Source organism: Urocampus carinirostris, chromosome 10, assembly GCF_059441175.1.
Source record: "Urocampus carinirostris isolate Australia breed hairy pipefish chromosome 10, RoL_Ucar_1.0, whole genome shotgun sequence".
Taxonomy (NCBI): domain Eukaryota; kingdom Metazoa; phylum Chordata; class Actinopteri; order Syngnathiformes; family Syngnathidae; genus Urocampus; species Urocampus carinirostris.
This window is the reverse complement of record NC_142358.1, coordinates 41,129,904-41,152,106: the sequence shown is the minus strand read 5'-3', so window position 1 is coordinate 41,152,106 and position 22,203 is coordinate 41,129,904. Positions and strand designations below refer to the sequence as shown.

General features: G+C 40.6%; 1 protein-coding gene across 1 annotated transcript in view; it reads right to left on the bottom strand.

Annotated features, from left to right (window-relative positions):
- dock10 (dedicator of cytokinesis 10) overlaps window positions 1-22,203 on the bottom strand; it is a 163,097-nt gene that overhangs the window by 65,207 nt on the left and 75,687 nt on the right. The window contains exons 26-31 of the mRNA XM_088345771.1: window positions 18,608-18,721; window positions 15,029-15,100; window positions 13,631-13,777; window positions 10,700-10,783; window positions 10,531-10,627; window positions 4,043-4,221 (exon numbers count right to left, since the gene is read on the bottom strand). Of these exons, the coding sequence (XP_088201897.1) occupies window positions 4,043-4,221; window positions 10,531-10,627; window positions 10,700-10,783; window positions 13,631-13,777; window positions 15,029-15,100; window positions 18,608-18,721 (693 nt within the window). The remainder of the gene's footprint in view (window positions 1-4,042; window positions 4,222-10,530; window positions 10,628-10,699; window positions 10,784-13,630; window positions 13,778-15,028; window positions 15,101-18,607; window positions 18,722-22,203) is intronic.

Genomic DNA, 22,203 nt, shown 5'->3' with positions numbered 1-22,203 from the left:
CAAAAACACCCATAATCTCTGGCTCCCCTCTCCCCCTCCTTTTTTTCCAATAATAGTTCTCTGTGTTAATAAATTGTGTGTGTGCTATTTCAATCGGCCTGGTTCATTGAATTCATTTTCTTGGGATTTTTTTTCAGGCTCGGTCGCTCAAATCTAGTTCGGACTTTTATACCCTCAGGTCGGGTCGGGCTGGATTTTAGGCTGCGAAAGGAGTGAATCGATAGATAGATGTCTAGATAGATAGATGTCTAGATAGATAGATGTCTAGATAGATAGATAGATGTCTAGATAGATAGATGTCTAGATAGATAGATAGATAGATAGTTAGATGTCTAGATAGATAGATGTCTAGATAGATAGTTAGATGTCTAGATAGATAGATGTCTAGATAGATGTCTAGTTAGATAGTTAGATGTCTAGATAGATAGATGTCTAGATAGATGTCTAGATAGATAGATGTCTAGATAGATGTCTAGATGGATAGATAGATAAATACTTTATTCATTTCCGTAGGGAAATTCACACTTCCAACAGTATCCTTGTCTTGATAGATGTCTAGATAGATGTCTTGATAGATAGATAGAAGTCTAGATAGATAGATAGATAGATGTCTAGATAGATGTCTAGATAGATAGATGTCTAGATAGATAGATGTCTAGATAGATAGATGTCTAGATAGATAGATAGATGTCTAAGATAGATGTCTAGATAGATGTCTAGATAGATAGATGTCTAGATAGATAGTTGTCTAGATAGATGTCTAGATGGATAGTTAGATGTCTAGATAGATGTCTAGATAGATGTCTAGATAGATAGGTAGATGTCTAGATAGATGTCTAGATAGATGTCTAGATAGATAGATAGATGTCTAGATAGATGTCTAGATAGATAGATAGATAGATAAATACTTTATTCATTTCCGTAGGGAAATTCACACTTCCAACAGTATCCTTAGTAATTCATATCAGAACTCAAAGAACTCAAAGTATTCAGTGTAGGAATTTCTAGCATCCTTCAGGGACGCGGCACAAGGAACACCTAGAGGCAAATCTGTTTACTGATTGCAGTAAAGAATGATATGTTTCAATCCTCACGATTGTCAAAAACAAAGCTAGAAAAATCCCTGCAGTGGGAACCTGGGAGATGTTTGACTAAAAATAAAACAAAATGTGGCGATACAATAGTAGCACATGGCAATAGATCGGCGACGGACGAATATATATTTTTCAATACTTTTTGTTTTTGGTATTGTTTAAAAAAGTGACATGCGCCCTCTGTCCGCCGAGTGGTGTCCTCAGTTACCGATCCGCTAACTGAGAACTCCGGCAATAGAAGATACTTTTGCTTATTTCAACTCTAATAGTCGTATTTTACCAAGAAAAATATATACATCTTAAAAGTAGAAAAAAATACTCGTAAAATGTCCTGTTAGCTTACATAGTCACGACTACTATAATGGAAAAATACCCACACAAGCTAGCACAGCACCATGCTGTCCGTTCCAAAATGATGATTGCTAATAATAGCTTCATGGTGCTGATTTTTGGATCACATCATTCGAAACAGCTCGGCCATTGTCTAAACTTACGTACTCCGATTTGTTCCTGCAACAGATGTCGCCAGTATTGGGTTTCATTTGATTATAGAGTATTTAGTTGAAATGTATTTAGTTGAGTCCTCTTCAGTAATTATTTGCAGACCAGACCAGAAAAATGAAGAAATCACAAATTCAAGTCCAATTGATGTACCCTGCTATGACAAAAGTCTATCTATTTATCTATCTATCTATACATCTATCTATACATCTATCAATACATCTATCTAGACATCTATTTAGACATCTTTCTATCTAGACATCTATCTACTTATCTAGACATCTGTCTGTCTGTGTGTCTATCTATCTATCTTATCCTTTCTATCTATCCATCTATACATCCATCTATACATACATCTATCTAGACATCTATACATCTATCTATACATAGATACATCTATCTAGACATCTATACATCTATCTATACATAGATGTCTAGATAGATGTCTAGATAGATGTCTAAATAGATAGATAGATAGATATATAGATAGATGTCTATCCATCTGTCCATCTATAAATCTATCTAGACATCTATCTAGACATCTATACATCTATCTATAAATAGATGTCTAGATAGATGTCTAGATAGATGTCTAAATAGATAGATAGATAGATGTCTAGATAGATGTCTATCCATCTATCCATCTATAAATCTATCTATCCATCTATCTAGACATCTATCTAGACATAGATGTCTAGATAGATGTCTAGATAGATGTCTAAATAGATAGATAGATAGATAGATAGATAGATAGATAGATAGATGTCGAGATAGATACATGTTTGGACAGATAGATGGATAGATAGATAGATAGATGTCTAGATAGATGTCTAGATAGATGTCTATCCATCTATAAATCTATCTATACATCTATCTAGACATCTATACATCTATCTATACATAGATGTCTAGATAGATGTCTAGATAGATGTCTAAATAGATAGATAGATGTCTAGATAGACGTCTATCCATCTATCCATCTATAAATCTATCTATACATCTATCTAGACATAGATGTCTAGATAGATGTCTAGATAGATGTCTAAATAGATGGATAGATAGATAGATAGATGTCTAGATAGATGTCTAGATAGATGTCTATCCATCTATAAATCTATCTATACATCTATCTAGACATCTATACATCTATCTATACATAGATGTCTAGATAGATGTCTAGATAGATGTCTAAATAGATAGATAGATGTCTAGATAGACGTCTATCCATCTATCCATCTATAAATCTATCTATACATCTATCTAGACATAGATGTCTAGATAGATGTCTAGATAGATGTCTAAATAGATGGATAGATAGATGGATAGATAGATAGATAGATAGTGGTCGAAAACACCCATAATCTCCGGCGTCCCCCCCTCCCTTTTTTTTCAATCATTAATTCTCTGTGCTAATAAATTGTGTGTGTGCTATTTCAATCGGCCTGGTTCATTGAATCCATTTTCTCGGGATTAGTAATTCATATCAGAACTCAAAGAACTCAAGTAGTAACGTAATTTAACTTAATATCAGTGTAAAAAACCTAGCATCCTTCAGAGAAATAAAAATATTTATGGTGGAGCACAAGAAACACCTAGAGGCAAATTTGTTAATTAATTGCAGGGAAGAAAACTTTGTTTGAATCCTAGCGATTTTCAAAATTTAAGCTAGAAAAATCCCAACAGTGGGAGAACAGAATTTGGCGATACAATAATGGCAAATGGCAATAGATCGGCAACGGCCGAATATATATTTTTCAAAACAGATTTTTGGTATTGTTAAAAAAGTGCCATTCGCCCTCGGTCTGCCGATAGGTGTCCTCAGTTACGATCCGCTAACTGAGCGAAGGCACTTTTACTTTGAAGGCCGTGCTTTTATTTTGAAGGTGTCTGGCTGAAAACCTGCATTTCCGAGTCTACAGCCGTAATTAGAATAGTCCGTCAGCTGACTAAACAAGGTAAATGATGACGGTTGGGGCGGCAGTAGCTCAGGAGGTAGAGCGCTCGTCTTGGGATCAAGGGATCCCAGTTCGAATCCCGGCTCCTCTGTGTTACATGTCGAAGTGTCCTTGGGTAAGACACTGAACCCCTAATACCCCCAATAAGCTTTTGGGGCGGCAGTAGCTCAGGAGGTAAAGCGCTCGTCTTGGGATCAAGGGATCCCAGTTCGAATCCCGGCTCGTCCGTGTTACATGTCGAAGTGTCCTTGGGTAAGACACTGAACCCCTAATACCCCCAATAAGCAGGTTAGCGCCTTACATGGCTGCAATACAAGGCTGCTATTGGGAAATGTGGAGCACATTGTAAAGCGCTTTGGGAAGTCATTGACTTGAAAAGCACTATATAAATGCAGAACATTTCATTTCATTAAGCTTTATATACAGTGAATTGGTACAGTCCTTTAAATGTCACTCCCAATTTCCCATCTGGAGGAGACACTGTCTGCCTACCTTGGTGGCATAGCGAGCATCCAGAGAGTGTTTTGCCATGAGAGTCTTGAGCGTGGCCAGTGCTAAGTGCCTGAGGTCCTGCTCGTCCTGCAAGGCCAGACCCAGTTCTCGTAATAAAAGCCCCGTGAGAAAGTGCTTCCTGCAGAACTCTCCGGTCAGGTTGTACTCTGGAACTGAGGCTGCAACAGAGGATAAAAACTATTAGAAACTATAAGCTACTGGATACGGTGGGACGTTTTTGCTTGAATTGAGGTAGGGCTAAGCCCCGCCCCCATTTACTCACTCAGACATTGAACATGGTATGCTATGGCAAGTGTCATAGTTGGAGACGTTTCACAGGAGGTAATTGCATACCTGTCAACCCGTACGAAGTACCGTATTTTCCGCACTATAAGGCGCACCGGGTAATAGGGCGCACCCCCCAAAAATAATTTTTGGTCCTATATTTTCCATACACAAGGCGCACCGGATTATAAGGCGCTACAGCAAAATTCCCTAGTCAAAACATTCCGCATTTGGAACAGCGTGACCTGAAGCCCACTCAGTGAAAATCTTCATTGCACTCAATAAATGTAACTTGTATTTAATCGTATAAAATCCTTTATAGTAAAATTGATCAAATCCTTCACTCCTTATAAATGAAACTGAGTAAAACAAACGCAATTGGGTTCCGTCTCCGTTCCTGGTCTGGGACACACGTAATGTAAAAAAACAAAAAAAAAACAAAGGATAAAGAAAATTATAAAAATATTCGTTTACCTTTTAACTAACCACCCTTCTGCCGTGCCACCAGTTAGTGTGCTATGAAATATCACGATATGCTATTTTTTAGTAGGACCTGCAAACTATGTCTCTATCAATTACCGTATTTTCCGCACTATAAGGCGCACCGGATTATAAGGCGCTACAATGGGAACGTGGACAAAACAGTCAGAGGGTTCAGTCCAACTTATTACCCCCTTAACATTCCCAAAGCTTGTAGAGAAGCAAATACGTGTCGTAGACACGTGCGGATGCGGTGTCCGTACGATGTCACTCAAATGCATCGTTCCAAATATCATTCGGAAGGTTAAAGTCTTGGGATTCAAGAAATGCTAACCATTCCTTAGTTTCCATTTTATTTTTTGCTGGCAACTGTGTGGACAGCAAAGTAAGAATTTGATTGTGCAGGGAAACGGGGTTCTTTACTGTGCATATGACAAGAAACACTTTGAATTGAATTGAGTTTCAAAATAGACTCATCACAGAAACATCAAGATCCTTTTAAAACAAGATACCGGGAAAATATAAATCCGCATAGCTCACCTAAGTTCTCTTGCAGCCATCACGTTCAATAATGATACGTAACCATGGTCTTCTTACTACACTCACAGTAAATCCAGGAGAGTCAAATATTTACAAATACAGAATAGTAAAAAATGTTTTCTCTATGCCGTAGTGCAACCCGACGTGTGATTCACGTTCATCTTTTTCGGCCAATTGCAGGCTTCGTTTTGCCGCTTCAGCCTATGCGAGCCTGTAAATGATAAAAAGGATCCGCCTCCTGACCTCCGAATAACTTTAGCCAATAGTGACTGATTCAAATGATGATTGACACATTGGCTAGGAAATGAAACGCCGGTATATAAATCCCAGCATACACCGCGGACGACTTCGCCTTCGGGGGAAAATCTAGTCGGCGGCTGTTGCATTAGTTGCAAGACTTTGCGACTTAATATTCATCCATATATAAGGCGCACTGCATTATAAGGCGCATGGTCAGCTTTTGAAAATAATAAAGGCTTTTAGGAGCGCCTTACCATGCGGCAGTGTTCTGGTTTGCCGGGGTCCCTGCGTCCTAGACGCATCATTTTTGCTGGGGACGCATAGTGTCAAACCAACGTTTTTGACACCAAATTGTCATTATTACCCGATTACTTTTTTTTTTTAACAAATATTCACCGCACTCCAAACTTTTCGTCAGGCAGATCCGCCATTGTTGTTTGGGTCTCGCGGTTCGAGTTTTCGTCCGCACGCCGATCTCGGCTAACGAGATCTCGGCTAACGAGATCTCGATGCTTCGAGATGACGTTATTGTTGCGGTGCTTGTCGTCGAGTTAAGGTGAAAATCAACACATAATTGGTAATTTCTTCGGTGTCAGTAATAAGTTGAAACATTATGCAGAAAGTGATAACAACGGCAATAATTCCGGCACGAAAAAAAGGCGGAGAAATTCTTCGGAGGATCGCGGAGGCAAGGAAAACACGTGTGTTGAAGTGAACGATACGACGAAAGAAAATAAACAAAAGAAAACTCTTTACATTACTGAAAACTCTTATCTATCTATCTATCTAGACATCTATCTCAGGGTCGGAACTAGGTTGTAAGCCGGGACGGGAGAGCAGATGTGGTCAGAATCAAAAACGGAGCGTAATTTGGGACGGGAGAGCAGCCGTGGTCGAGATCAAAACTACCCGAAAATAAATAGGACAACAATAAACAGGAACAATACCGGACTGGAGATATCACAGGAAATTCTAGACATCAGTCTCTCTATCCATCTATCTATCTATCTAGACATCAAGCTATCTATCTATCTAGACATCTATTTATCTATCTATTTAGACATATATCTATCTAGTCATATATCTATCTATCTATCTAGACATCAGTCTCTCTATCCATCTATCTATCTATCTAGACATCAATCTATCTATCCATCTAGACATCTATCTATCTATCTAGACATCTATCTATCTATCTAGACATCAATCTATCTATCCATCTAGACATCTATCTATCTATCTAGACATCTATCTATCCATCTAGACATCAATCTATCTATCCATCTAGACATCTATCTATCTAGACATCTATTTATCTATCTATTTAGACATCTATCTAGACATATATCTATCTAGACATCTATTTATCTATCTATTTAGACATCTATCTATCTATCTATCTATCTATCTATCTATCTATCTAGACATCAGTCTCTCTATCCATCTATCTATCTATCTAGTCATCTATCTATCTATCTATCTATCTATCTATCTATCTAGACATCAGTCTCTCTATCCATCTATCTATCTATCTAGACATCTATCTATCTATCTATCTATCTAGACATCTATCTAGACATCTATTTATCTATCTATCTAGTCATCTATCTAGACATCTATTTATCTATCTATTTAGACATCTATCTATCTAGACATATATCTATCTATCTATCTATCTAGACATCTATCTATCTATCTATATATCTATCCATCTCGACATCTATCTATCTAGACATCTATCTATCTATCTATCTATCTATCTATCTATCTATCTATCTATCTATCTATCTAGACATCTATCTATCTAGACATCTAGACATCTATCTGGTATGAAGTTTGTAAGTTACAGCGGACACTTTACTTGCACATTCTATGAGTACACCATTAGTGAAACAAATACACGCGAAGTTGGCGTTATGTCATTAAAATAAAAATACTAAGTCGGAGATAAATAGGATCTACAATTCGTGATCCAGTATATCATATTTCTCAAACTCCTTCCGTGGGTTCCTCGATGGAGACTCGGAACAAATGGAAATTTCAGGAATATCGACTCAAGAGTCGCTTGTTGTTTCCCACCGCTCTATTTGCTCCACTTGTGATACATGGATACGGTGACTAAAATGGGCGTGGCTTATGGAGTCTGCTCTGAGCACTGTGATTGGCTCTTGGCGTTTGAGGGCGGGGCTTAGCCATAGATCAATTGTGTTTTATGTTTTAGACACCAAAATATGAGTGGGAATATTTACCGTGTGTGCCGGGAGGATCTGGTGATGCATGGTCTGATATGTAAACAAATATCAACACGGATGACCGGGTATGAAAGAAAGAGACAACACGTTACCAGAACAGAAAATGACAGGGTGGGTGTGATTAGAGATGCAAATGGGATTGCAGTATGAAAAACTGAAACATAACAACTGTTTATGTTTCAAACACCAAATTGTTGGGCTATCATTTTAAATAGAAGAATCAAATTACAGTAAGTGTATCATTTTGTTGTGAACTCCAACAAACGGGGACAGGACAGAACAGAAAAACGGGTCAGTAGCCGGGACAGGAGAGCAAAAAACGTGGTCGGAAACGAGTCGTAAGCCAGGAGAGGAGAGTAGACGTGATCAGGGACAAAAAGAGGTCGAAAGCCGGGACGGGAGAGCAGACGTGATCAGTGTCGAAAACGGGTCGGCGCCGGGGGACAGACGGGAGCAAAAACAGGTGGGATTCAGGGTCGAAAAGAGCTTGCCAAGAGTAAACAGAGGTTCACATCGGTAATCATGACAATACTAACAAGGTGGAAAATTACTACTGGGACATGTAATATTTGAATGAAATAGCAAGTAGCGATGGCGGTGTCGGAAGCGGAAAAAAAAGGTCAGTAGCCGGGACAGGAGAGCAAAAAACGTGGTCGGAAACGAGTCGTAAGCCAGGAGAGGAGAGTAGACGTGATCAGGGACAAAAAGAGGTCGAAAGCCAGGACGGGAGAGCAGACATGATCAGTGTCGAAAACGGGTCGGCGCCGGGGGACAGACGGGAGCAAAAACAGGTGGGATTCAGGGTCGAAAAGAGCTTGCCAAGAGTAAACAGAGGTTCACATCGGTAATCATGACAATTCTAACAAGGTGGAAAATTACTACTGGTACATGTAATATTTGAATGAAATAGCAAGTAGCGATGGCGGTGTCGGAGGCGGAAAAAAAAGGTCAGTAGCCGGGATAGGAGAGCAAAAAACATGGTCGGAAACGAGTCGTAAGCCAGGAGAGGAGAGTAGACGTGATCAGGGACAAAAAGAGGTCGAAAGCCGGGACGGGAGAGCAGACGTGATCAGTATCAAAAACGGGTCGGCGCCGGGGGACAGACGGGAGCAAAAACAGGTGGGATTCATGGTCGAAAAGAGCTTGCCAAGAGTAAACAGAGGTTCACATCAGTAATCATGACAATTCGAACAGGGTGGAAAATTACTACTGGTAGCCGGGACAGGAGAGAAAAAAAAACGTGGTCAGGATAAAAAGCGTGTCGAAGCCGGGGAACAGACGGGATCAAAAACAGGTGGGAGTCAGGGTCGAAAAGAGCTTGCCTAGAGTAAACCGAGGTTCGCAGACGGACTGACACATCGGTAATCATGTCACATATTATACCACTTGCTTAAAGGGAGAGTGTTTAATATTTACTGCCACCTAGTGGCACAAGAAAACCTTATTTAGGTAAAAAACACCTTGATTTGAGTATAGGCAAAAATATATGCACTATCATACAGAAATTAATGTATTCTTTAGTCAAGAAATGTGTATTTTTTTTAAAATAGGTAGACAAGTTCAAAACTACTTCACCAAAAGACAACAACAAACTAGATTTGGCCCCCATTCACTATTTAAACCAGGGTTGTCACACGATAGAACAAACATTCTCTCAGGGGCCAGACTGGTAGATTAAAGAGAAAGAAAAAGAGAGATAAAGAAATAAGAGAAAGAGGGAGGGAAAAGGACAGAGGGTGGGACAAAGAAAGAAAAAGAGAGAGGGAGAGAGCGTGAGAAACAAAAGATAAAAGGTTGTGAGAGAGGGGGAATAGAAAGCGAGAGGAAGGAAGAAATCCAAAGAGAAATAGAAAGACAGAAGGAGAGAAAAGAGAAAAGAAAGCGCAAAGGGTAGGAAGAGAGAGAAAAGAGAGAACAGGAAAAAAGGAAGTTAGAGCAAAATAGGTTAAAAGACACAGAGAGAGAAAGAGACAAAGAGCAACAAAGGAAGAGAAAAAGAGAGACACAGAGAGTGAAAGAGACAGAGACAGAGAGTGGGAGAAAAGGGGTGGAAAAGAGAGAGAGAGAGAGAGAGAGAGAGAGATAAATACAAGTACAGTGTCTTTGTTCAAGGCGCCTGGCTTTGGCAACATCAACTGCAGCTCGTTTTTCTCTTGCGCTTCTCGAGTGTTGTCTCACAGGCCGGATTCAATCCCCTAGCGGGCCTGATTTGGCCCGCGGGCCGCCGGTTTGACACCTGTGATTTAAACCCACGTCTATCTGTCACCTGTTGTCAGTCCGTCTACGAACCTCGGTTTACTCTTGGCAAGCTCTCTCGACTCCCACCCGTTTTTGCTCCCGTCTGTTCCCCGGCTTCGACCCGTTTTTTTGATCCTGACCACGTTTTTTTTTTGCTCTCCTGTCCCGGTTACTGACCCATTTCCGCCTTCAAGGCGACCTGCTTCCCGCGTCCAGCGATGCAAACCTTTCCTTTCTTCACAATAAAACGGAGAGAAAGGTAACGCAAGTGGGTCCTGTCTCTGTTCTGGTCTTGACAGAGGCCTTGACTTTTGCTAGCGCTTTTGGATGTTTAAAGTTTGTTCTGTGTCTTTTTATCATAAATCGATTAATATCATGAATGTCTCCGTTCTGGTCTTGACGAGATTGGTGTAGTTTCGAGATTTTTTATGTTCCAGGAGCTCTATCCATTACCTGTGATCCGAGCGGAGGGCAAAGGGAGGCTGAGCGGGATGTAGTGCTCGTGGTTACACACCTCTCTCAGAAATTCAAACTTGAGCTCGCACAACACCTGAGAAGCACAAGAACAAGTCGATTCAGACCGCGACAAAAAAAAAAAATCCGAATAATTCAGGGAGTCTACCTTGCTGTCAGTAGCAGTGATCATGTTGATGTAGTTGCTGATTAATTTGAAGGTGAAGCCTCGGTCCATCAGAGTGAAACAACGCTGGGGGGATAAATCACCAGAGAAAGCAAAATGTGACCTAAACTACCCAAATGAGTCAAAGTTTTGGGTATCAAAGGTAAGTATAAGAAATGAGCTTCAAATTGATACCATAGCAGTGTTCATTGTACCTGTGAAAAGTGATGTGTCCCGGGGACTCGCATGTTCAAAAATCTATGGGTCCCAACAGAGATCTATGGGTCCCTCAAAATTTAGTCTCACCCAGGTTGAAATTGTAAATCGGTGACAAATATATAATATAAATCTATATATTCATTCAGTTTTAATCATCACAGTTAATTAGTAATACAAAGCAGTTATCACTTCAAATTTTTCAGTTCATATATTCTTCGTGGTTTGCTGTCCCGCCATAATTGTAATGCCTTCTCAAGGTCCAATCCATTATCATCCTCCTCATAGCATCGCCAGGAATATAATTTAGTCCTTTCGGCCAGAAATGTCCTTTTCTTGCTCGGAGTATTCTTATGTTTATTTTCTTTCGTCGAATCGTTCGCTTCAACACACGTGTTTTCCTTGCCTTCGCGGTCTTCTGAAGAATTTCTCCGCCGTTATTTCGTGCCGGAATTATAGGCCGTTGTTATCACTTTCTGTATTACGTTTCGACTTATTATTGACACTGAAGAAATTACAAATTTTTGGTTGATTTGCACCTAATACCAACTGTTTTTTCGGAGGCATACTTCTCTTTCACTCGACAACCGCCAAAACAATGATGTCATATTGAAGCCATACCAAAACAACAATGGCGGATCTGCCTGACGAAAAGTTAGGAGTGCGGTAAATTTCTGTTAAAAATAAAATAAGTCATCGGGTAATAATGACAATTTGGTGTCAAAAACGTTGCGTCCCGGGGACGCACGTTGATTTGACACGATGCGTCCCTAGGACGCAGGGACGCGGGCAAACCAGAACACTGTCATAGTCAAAGCTTTACAAGGAACTATTGTGAAGATATGGCCTTTCATTTTTCTGATCAAAAACATGAAATAAAAAAAACACGTTTAAAGTACTATTATAGTAGTAGTACTATGATGTGAGAATAAGAGAGAATCTCTGGCTGGCTACCCCAACCTCCCCCCTTTTATTCCTGCTACAGAAAAAAAAACCCAAGAGACACACCTGACCCTACCCTAACCACTCCCCACTGTCATATGATTAGATTAGATTACTGGAGCCGACTGACAAAGTTTTCTATTGTAATTAAAAGCTGTGTTTTTGTGTCATAACAGGCTGATGATTTATCTCGAAAGTCACAATGACCTATCGCGGAGCAATTTTCAGAACCGGTCCACGCTGAAGGATTTTATATTTTATTTATTTTTGACTATAAGGGACTTTTTACGATTAAATACAAGTTACATTTAAATACAAAAGATAGTCACTGGCTGAGCTGTGGGGCGAGGTCATTGTAGCCTAGACAAGAATGAGGTTTACGAAAAACGGCAAGAGCTGGGACAAGGGCTGACGCCGGAGGAGCCTGTGACGCGGGAAAGGAGACATTGTTTGGAGAAGTTTTCTGATAAGCTTTCTTGTTGTGAGTTTTTTAAACGTGGCGGCGCCTTTCGGCGAGGAGGTGGTGAAGCTGGTACCTGACCCGCCCCATGGGGGGTGGCCGACGCCCCGACTTGTGAAAAGACGGAAGACAATAGACGGAAGATGAGAGATGGGAGATCAGATCGGAGAATGAGAGCCCTTTGAGACTCTTTGTGATTAAGGGCTATACAAATAAAAATGACTTGACTTGACAATCGAAAAAGGAGGCTCGAGGAAGCCTCGAGCGACAATAATTCGGCTAATTTGATGGAATTCACTTAGTTAAATACTTGAGGAAAATAAATATGCCCCCGTGTGAAAATGCCGGTCATCTTTGTTCATTTTCCCATGAAGAAATGAGCATGCATTGTTAGGAGAATGAAGTTTGTGTTTGGTGAATGGAGTCAGAAAACTCATTCGAACAATTTGGCAAACGCTAGATTTGTAATACCGTAAATTCCGGACTATAGAGCGCACCTGATTATAAGCCGCACCTACCACATTTTAAGAGGAAAACCGATTTTGTACATACACAAGCCGCACCTGTATATAAGCCGCATGCGCCCACATTAAAACATGTAACACAATCACAAAATTAACCCAAACCCGACTTTGAGTCCCGCGATTGTAACTGAATATAAAGTGCACAGTCCAAAAACCACAGCCGGCAAAATGAACGGAAAATGATACCAGTACTTAAGGTTTGATGCAGACCTGCAGAGTCCGGGTCCCGTTGAAAGTAATCCAAGGAAAAAAAGTGTATATTTCCAAAGGTAAGGGTGGGAAAAATATATCAGATGAACACATTTACTCACGCAACTCCTTTTTCTTGAACCAACTTTTTACCCCCTCTTCTTTCCTTGTCTGTCCCTCACCTTTAGCGGTCCCCACTTAAACTCGGCACCCCGCGTTTGTTCCGCCCCTCATTTTTCGTTCACCCGTGCAAAACATATCAGAATAAGTGTCTCAAATAAATACATGACAAAAATATACAGTTGCAAATACATATTATACATGGGTTACACCTATTTACAAAGAAAGACGGTACACCGAGAGAGTTTTCAAAGCTTTAATAATAATAATATAGCTTTGACAGGGCAGTTATTGGTAGCAACACTCAAGCGCCGCTAGCACATAAATTAGCCGCATCACTGAATAAGCCGCAGGGTTGAAAGTTAGGGGAAAAAGTAGCGGCTTACAGTCCGGAATTTACGGTACACACTAAAAACCTTTGCTTTATAAGACCTTTTGCGATTGTCCCCTGACTCGGTTTGACTCCAACGAGCTAAATCTCACCTTGACAAAAACTGCCACCGCTGAGTTTGCACTGCGCGACTCTTCCGCCAGGTCTTTGTACTTCCAGAAGACGTGTTCCGAAACCTTTTCCACCAGGGTCTCCACGCGGCTCTGGTACGACGACGGGAACCGCTGTGGCCTGGGAAGCTAGTCGACAAAATAAACTTACAGGTCGGTGGCAGATTACCGTATTTTCCGCACTATAGGGCGCACCGGGTTATCGGGCGCACCCCCAAAAAATAGTTTTTGGTCCTATATCTTCCATAGATAAGGCACACCGGATTATAAGGCTTGGTTTGAACAAATTTATTGACACTAACAACAGAAAACAATCTTGACAATCTCAAGGCGCTACAATGGGAACGTGGACAAAACAGTCAGATGGTTCAGTCCAACTGATTACCCCCTTAACATTCCCAAAGCTTGCAAAGAAGCAAATACGTGTCGTAGACACGTGCGGATGCGGTGTCCGTACGATGTCACTCAAATGCATCGTTCCATCATTCGGAAGGTTAAAGTCTTGGGATTCAAGGAATGCCAACCATTCCTTAGTTTCTATTTTCTTTTTCGCTCGCAACTTTACTGTGCATATGACGATAAACACTTGGAATTGAGTTGAATTCACTCAACTCATCACAGCAACATCAAGATCGTTCTAAAACGAAATACCGGGAAAATATAAAGCCGCATAGCTCACCTAAGTTCTCACGTTCAATAATGATACGCAATCATGGTCTTCTTACAACCGTGAGTGAAGTAAATCCAGGAGAGTAAAATGTTTACAAATACAGACTAATGAAACATGTTTCTTAATGGCGTAGTTTAGCAAGCTTGCTATTCAGTCATCTTTTTCGGCCAATTGCAGGGTTTGTTTTGGCCCTCTAGCCAATCCGAGGCCCCGAATAACTTCAGCCAATAGCAATCGATTTGACTGATGATTGACACATCTTTTTCGGCCAATTGCAGGGTTTGTTTTGGCCCTCTAGCCAATCCGAGGCCCCGAATAACTTCAGCCAATAGCGATCGATTTAACGGATGATTGACACATCTTTTTCGGCCAATTGCAGGCTTTGTTTTGGCCCTCTAGCCAATCCGAGGCTCCGAATAACTTCAGCCAATGGCGATCGATTCAAATGATGATTGACACATTGGTTAGCCAATGAAACGCCGGTATATAAATCCCAGCATACACCGCGGACTACTCCACGTTCGGGGGAAAATCGAGTCGGCGGCTGTTGCGTAAGTTGCGAGACCTTGCGAATTTAATATTAAGCCATATATAAGGCGCACTGTATTATAAGGCGCATGGTCAGCTTTTGAAAAAAATTAAGACTTTTAGGTGCGCCTTATAGTGCGGAAAATACGGTACATAAAACTGCATCGGTCGGGTCCTCTTACCTTCACTTTGTCTCCGTCGACCAAATGCTGGGCCATGGACTTGACGATCAGTTCGAAGAAGAACCATGAAAACTGGAAAGAGTTGTCGGCATTGCAGTGTAAGGAACGCAGTGAAAAAGTAAAATCTATCTAACCCTATGGGAAAAAGTATTTACTAATAACCCTAACCCTAACCCTAATAGCGAGTTGGGCCACCTTTGGCAGTAATAATAGAAATCAAACGTTTACAATAATTACCTAGGAGTCTTTCACAAAGCTGTGGAGGAATTTTGTCCCACTCCTGTTTGCTAAATTATTCAAATCTGCCATATTTGTAATGATTGCTGATTCAGGGCACTTGTGAGCAATGTTCCCTCTCAAGAAAATCTAGCCAGCTCACAAAAATCAGGGCTCGAAATTGCTAATTAAGAAGTGAATTAAGTCAAAGTTACAGTGCATGAAGGTAAAAATACACGGGCTCCCCTGGCGTTGTGTTCTAAATGCGGTATTTTGAAGTCAAAGTCGAAGTCGAACGAAGTTGAGTAAAGTCGGTAGAGTTTTTCGAGAACCGGCTTCTTCGGCTCGGCTCACTAAAGAGAACCGGCTCTTTCGGGTCCCAAACGGCTCTTCAGGTTGTTTTTGCTTCTTTAATCCCTACACGACCAAATATTATGTAAAAGTGTGCACACAATGAGTTAAAGGAAGGGGGGGAATAGAAAAAAAAAGAAAAAAATACCGAAATGAAAAAGTAGTGAAAAGCTGAGAAAAAAAGAAACAAAATGAAGAGAAAAAAGAAGGAAACATTCAGAAAAAAGCCAGGAAAAAAGAAAAGAAAGAAACAAAGAAAAAAAAATTAAATAGAGAACATATAGAAAAAAGCATAAGCTAGGAAGAAAATAAACACAATGAGATTTTTTTAAAGGAATTAAAAAAAATAGAAACAAAATTACAGGGAACATTGCTTGTGACTGCCCAATTGGTGCCAACAGCCCTGAGAGCTGATTGGTTCAAAGACTCTTTTTAAACCCGCGGCTTCCAAGAGGAAGCTGTCAGACCGTTTGCGAACCTATGCTCCCAGCTAGGAAAGCTCCATATCTTCCGACATTTTCCTGCCCTGTTTTCTCTGGCCTGATACCTGTTCCCGACTTGTTTCTGGACCTGTTTCTGCCCTGCTCTTCCATCCCGACCTGTGGTGTGTCTTGGGCAAGTACAGCCTGGTGGCGCCCATTCTTCTCCATATGTTTCCACTGCACGACGGAAACACACAGTAACACCGATTGGTTGGATCCGTTAACTAAACTGATCATAGGGGAACCATTTCCTGTGGTGTGTCTTGGGCAAATACAGCCTGGTGGCCCCCATCCCTCTCCATATGTTTCCATTGCACAACGGAAACACACAGTAACATTGGTTGGATCCGCTAACCACACGGGTCTAAGGGACACCAGTTCCTGTGGTGTGTCTTGGGCAACCACAGCCTGGTGGCCCCAACCCTCCTTATATGTTTCCATTTGCATGACGGAAACACACAATATCACTAGTTGGTTGGATCCGCTAACTAAACTGGTCATAGGGGTAACATTTCCTGTGGTGTGCCTTGGGCAAGTACAGCCCGTTGCCCCCCCCATCCCTCTTCATATGTTTCCATTGCACGACGGAAACACACAATAACACCGGTTGGTCGGATCTGTTAACCAAACTGGTCATAGGGGCACCATTTCCTGTGGTGTGTCTTGGGCAAGTACAGCCTGGTGGCTACAAAACTAAATATTGTAAGAGGTGCTAGGAATCAAAGTGACTGAACCATTTTAAGGCAGTAGAGGATTTCAGAAGCAGCGTTGTTCCAGTGTCTGAAACTCATGACAAAAAGTTTTTTTTTGCGTTTCTGGACTCTCATTGTAGTTCTGTAGTTTTATTTTTGTACTACTTTTGTAGTATTTCTGTAGTAATTTGATGTAGTATTTCCATATTAGTATTTTTTTAGTATTCCTGTAGTACTTTTGTATTTGACCACTAATGGTATAGATGACTTGTGAAAAGGCAGCACATTTGACTCCTTGTCACACTATTTTTAGCCACGGTACCAGAGACGAATATTAATTTTCTTGTGCATTTGCTCAGGAGGTAAAGCGCTCGTCTTGGGATCAAGAGGTCGCAGGTTCGATTCCCGGCTCCTCCTTGTTATATGTCGGAGTGTCCTTGGGCAAGACACTGAATCCCTAATGCCCCCGATAGCAGGTAGTTGCCCTGCATGGCTGACACTGTTATCGGTGTGTGAGTGTGTGAGAATGGGTAAGTGTGAAGCGCATTGTAAAGCGCTTTGGGAGGTCTTCATCGACTTGAAAAGCGCTGTAGAAATGCAGACCATTTACCATTTAGCATCTTGATTGTCCTCAATACGTTTGGAGGCTGACTCCCTATTGGTGTGTGAGTGTGTGTGTGAACGGGTAAGTGTGAAGCACATTGTAAAGAGCTTTGGGAGGCCTTCTTTGACTTGAAAAGCGCTATAGAAATGCAGACCATTTACCCTTTAGCATCTTGATTATCCTCAAAACGTTTGGAGGCCTACCCCCTATTGGTGTGTGAGTGTGTGTGTGAATGGGTAAGTGTGAAGCACATTGTAAAGCGCTTTGGGAGGTCTTCATCGACTTGAAAAGCGCTATAGAAATGCAGACCATTTAGCATCTTGATTATCCTCAAAACGTTAGAATACTGACTCCTTATTGGTGTGTGAGTGTGTGTGTGAATGTGTAAGTGTGAAGCACATTATAAAGTGCTTTGGGAGGTCTTCATCGACTTGAAAAGCGCTATAGAAATGCAGACCATTTACCCTTTAGCATCTTGATTATCCTCAAAACGTTTGGAGGCCTACCCCCTATTGGTGTGTGAGTGTGTGTGTGAATGGGTAAGTGTGAAGCAGATTGTAACGCGCTTTGGGAGGTCTTCGTTGACTTGAAAAGCGCTGTATAAATGCAGACCATTTACCATTTAGCATCTTGATTATCCTCAAAACGTTTGGAGGCTGACTCCCTATTGGTGTGTGAGTGTGTGTGTGAATGGGTAAGTCTGAAGCGCATTGTAAAGCACTTTGAGGGGGTCTTCATTGACTTGAAAAGCGCTATAGAAATGCAGACCATTTACCATTTAGCATCTTGATTATCCTCAATACGTTTGGAGGCTGACTCCCTATTGGTGTGTGAATGGGTAAGTGTGAAGCATATTGTAAAGTGCTTTGGGAGGTCTTCATCGACTTGAAAAGCGCTGTAGAAATGCAGACCATTTACCATTTAGCATCTTGATTATCCTCAAAACGTTAGGATCCTGACCCCCTATTGGTGTGTGAGTGTGTGTGTGAATGGGTAAGTGTGAAGCGCATTGTAAAGCGCTTTGGGAGGTCTTCTTTGACTTCAAAAGCGCTATAGAAATGCAGACCATTTAGCATCTTGATTATCCTCAAAACGTTAGGATCCTGACTCCCTATTGGTGTGTGAGTGTGTGTGTGAATGGGTAAGTGTGAAGCGCATTGTAAAGCGCTTTGGGAGGTCTTCGTCGACTTGAAAAGCGCTACATTTGGTTTCGTCACTAAAAAACTTGACTGACCTTCAAAACGTTCTTAACAGCGGCTTGCTCGTTGCTCTGAAGGTCGAAAGTCATGCCTTTAGCTAGCTCTTCGTGAACGGTGCGAAATCCGTGGGCCTCGGACTTAAACACGTACTGGAAACACAAAAATATAATCAGATCGCAACATCCAAATTAGCTAACAAACGCTACAACACATGGGTTAAAAATAAACTAAGAAGGTAAAAAAAAAAAACATACAGGGTTCGTACATGTCTCTCATGGCCAAATTCAAGCACTTTCAAGCACTTTGAAGGCCATTTTCCCAGTTTTTCCAGTACCTTCAAAGAAATAGAAAGAGAGAAAAAGAGAAGGAGAGAAAGAGAGAAGGGAAGAAGGTGGAAAGGGAAAGGAAGAGGGAGAGAGAGAGAAAAGGAAAAAAGATGAGAGAGCAAAAGTAAGTAAAAAGATACAGAAAAAGAAAGAGACAAAGAGGAACAAAGAAAGAGAAAAAGAGAGTCAAAGAGAGTGAATGAGAGAGAGAGAGAGAGAGAGAGAGAGAGAAAGAGAGAATGTGAGAAATAAAAGAGAAATAGTGAGAGAAAGGAAAAGCTATAGAGATAAACAAAGAAATCCAAAGAGAAGTAGAAACAGAGGAATAGAGAAGGAGAAAAAAGCAAAGGAGAGAAAGCGAAAAGGGGAGCAAGAGAGAAGGGAAAGAGAGAGAGAGAAAGAGAGAAAACAGAGAGAAAGGGAAAAAAGGAAGAGAGCAAAAGAAGGTAAAAAGACACAGAAAGAGAAAGAGACAAAGAGGAACAAAGAAAGAGAAAAAGAGAGAGAGAGGAGAGAAAAGAGGAGCGAAAGAGAGAAAGTGAGAAAGAAAGAAGGGAAAGCAAAAGAGAGAGAAAGAGAGAAAACAGAGAGAAAGGGAAAAAAGGAAGAGAGCAAAAGATGGTAAAAACACACAGAAAGAGAAAGAGACAAAGAGGAACAAAGAAAGAGAAAAAGAGAGAGAGAGGAGAGAAAAGAGGAGAGAAAGAAAAAAGGGAAAGCAAGAGAGAGAGAGACAAAAAGCACCGATCGAAAGAACTTTATTTTGTCGTCGTTAACTGTGATGACTGAAATAAAGTCGTAATTGAAGGATTTTATACATTGGACTATAAAGGATTTTATACTATTGAATACAAGTTACACTTATTGAGTTTAATGCTGTGGTTATTTAATGACTGTGCCTTTATTCAATGAGCAGTGAAAGTTCAGGGTAGGAACCCTGGTAGGAAATATCGTTTACAGCAGGGGTGTTAAACTCAATTGAGCTGGGGGCCACATGCTTAAAAGAAAAAATAGCACGGGTGCCGGACTAGTAGGTTTAAGAAAAAGAAAGAGAGAAAAGGAAAGAGAAAGACGAGAGAAAGATAAAGAGAGAGTGAGAGAGAGAGAGAGAGCATCGGAGACAGCATAAGAGACAGAGAAGGTGAGAGAGACAGAAACATGGAAAAAAAGTGAGAGAAATAGAGAGAGAGAACGCGATAGACAGAAAGTGAGAAAAAAGGATAGAGAAACACATCGAGAGAAAAAAGAGTAAAAAGAGATCGAAAAAGAAAATAAAAGAAAGAAAAAGAGAAAGATAGAGAAAGGTCAAAAGAACAAGAAAGGAGAAAAAGATAGAGTAAGAAAAAAAGAGAACAAGAGGGAGCATTAGAGAGTGAGGAAGAGTGAGATAAAGTGAGAATAAAGAAGGAAAGAGCAAAAGAGAGAGAGAAATAGAAAAAAAATGAGAAAAAGCAGGAAAGAGAGAGAGTGAGAAGGAAAGAGAAAGAAAGTTAGAGAGAAAGACAAAAAACAGAGAGAAAACAATAGAGAAAAATAGAGATAGAGAGAAGATAATGAGGGAAAGAGAGAGTGTGAGAAGGAAAGAGAAAAAAGAGAAAGCAAAAGAGAGAAAAAGAGAGCAAGAAAGAGAAAGATATGAGAAAAATGAGAGAGAGAGAAAGAGAGAGAGAAATACTACGGATGGTTTGCTATTTAAACTACAGCTCGTTTTTCTCTTGCGCTGGCAGGAACGGGACGCAAGGCTGATGAGATAATCAGCACCTCCAGATGACGGAGGACGGCAGGCATTGTTTTGAGAAACGCTCGGGGCCATTTTGAGTTTTCCAGACATCGCGGCGAGGTGGTGGAGCTCACGTTGGGCTTCATTGGCACGCCCATGGGAGGAGCCGGCACACCATCTTACATCTCCCAGAGACTCCAACGACACTAATTCTACTAATTCGGCCATTTTCGATGGAGTACACTTAGTGAATGTAGGTTGTGTTTGGTTAATGGAGTCAGATAACTCATTCGAACAATTTGGTAAACGCTACATTTTGATAATTTAATTCCCAACAACCCTAAAAATGCTACCTGAAGTAGAGTAAAACATTCAGTTAACGGTATTTTCAAGGATTTCAAGCACCCGTCCGAACCCTAAAATGCTACCTAGAGTACAGTAAAATATTCAGTTAATGGTATTTCCAAGGATTTCAAGCACCCGTCCGAACCCTAAAAATGCTACCTAAAGTACAGTAAAACATTCAGTTACTGGTATTTTTACGGATTTCAAGCACTCATCCGAACCCTAAAATGCTACCTATACAACAGTATAACATTCAGTTACAGTAATGGTATTTCCAAGGATTTCAAGCACCCGTCCGAACCCTAAAATGCTACCTAGACTACAGTAAAACATTCAGTTAATGGTATTTCCAAGGATTTCAAGCACCCGTCCGAACCCTAAAATGCTACCTAGACTACAGTAAAACATTCAGTTACTGGTATTTTCAAGGATTTCAAGCACCCGTCCGAACCCTAAAAATGCTACCTAAATTACAGTAAAACATTCAGTTAACGGTATTTTCAAGGATTTCAAGCACCCGTCCGAACCCTAAAATGCTACCTAGACTACAGTAAAACATTCCGTTAACGATATTTTCAAGGATTTCAAGCACTCGTCCGAACCCTAACAATGCTACCTAAAGTACAGTAAAACATTCAGTTACCGGTATTTTCAAGGATTTCAAGCACCCGTCCGAACCCTAAAAATGCTACCTAAATTACAGTAAAACATTCAGTTAATGGTATTTTCAAGGATTTCAAGCACCCGTCCGAACCCTAAAATGCTACCTAGAGTACAGTAAAATATTCAGTTAATGGTATTTCCAAGGATTTTAAGCACCCGTCCGAACCCTAAAAATGCTACCTAAAGTACAGTAAAACATTCAGTTAACGGTATTTTCAAGGATTTCAAGCACCCGTCCGAACCCTAAAATACTACCTAGAGTACAGTAAAATATTCAGTTAATGGTATTTCCAAGGATTTCAAGCACCCGTCCGAACCCTAAAAATGCTACCTAAATTACAGTAAAACATTCAGTTAACGGTATTTTCAAGGATTTCAAGCACCCGTCCGAACCCTAAAATGCTACCTAGAGTACAGTAAAATATTCAGTTAATGGTATTTCCAAGGATTTTAAGCACCCGTCCGAACCCTAAAAATGCTACCTAAATTACAGTAAAACATTCAGTTAATGGTATTTTCAAGGATTTCAAGCACCCGTCCGAACCCTAAAATGCTACCTAGAGTACAGTAAAATATT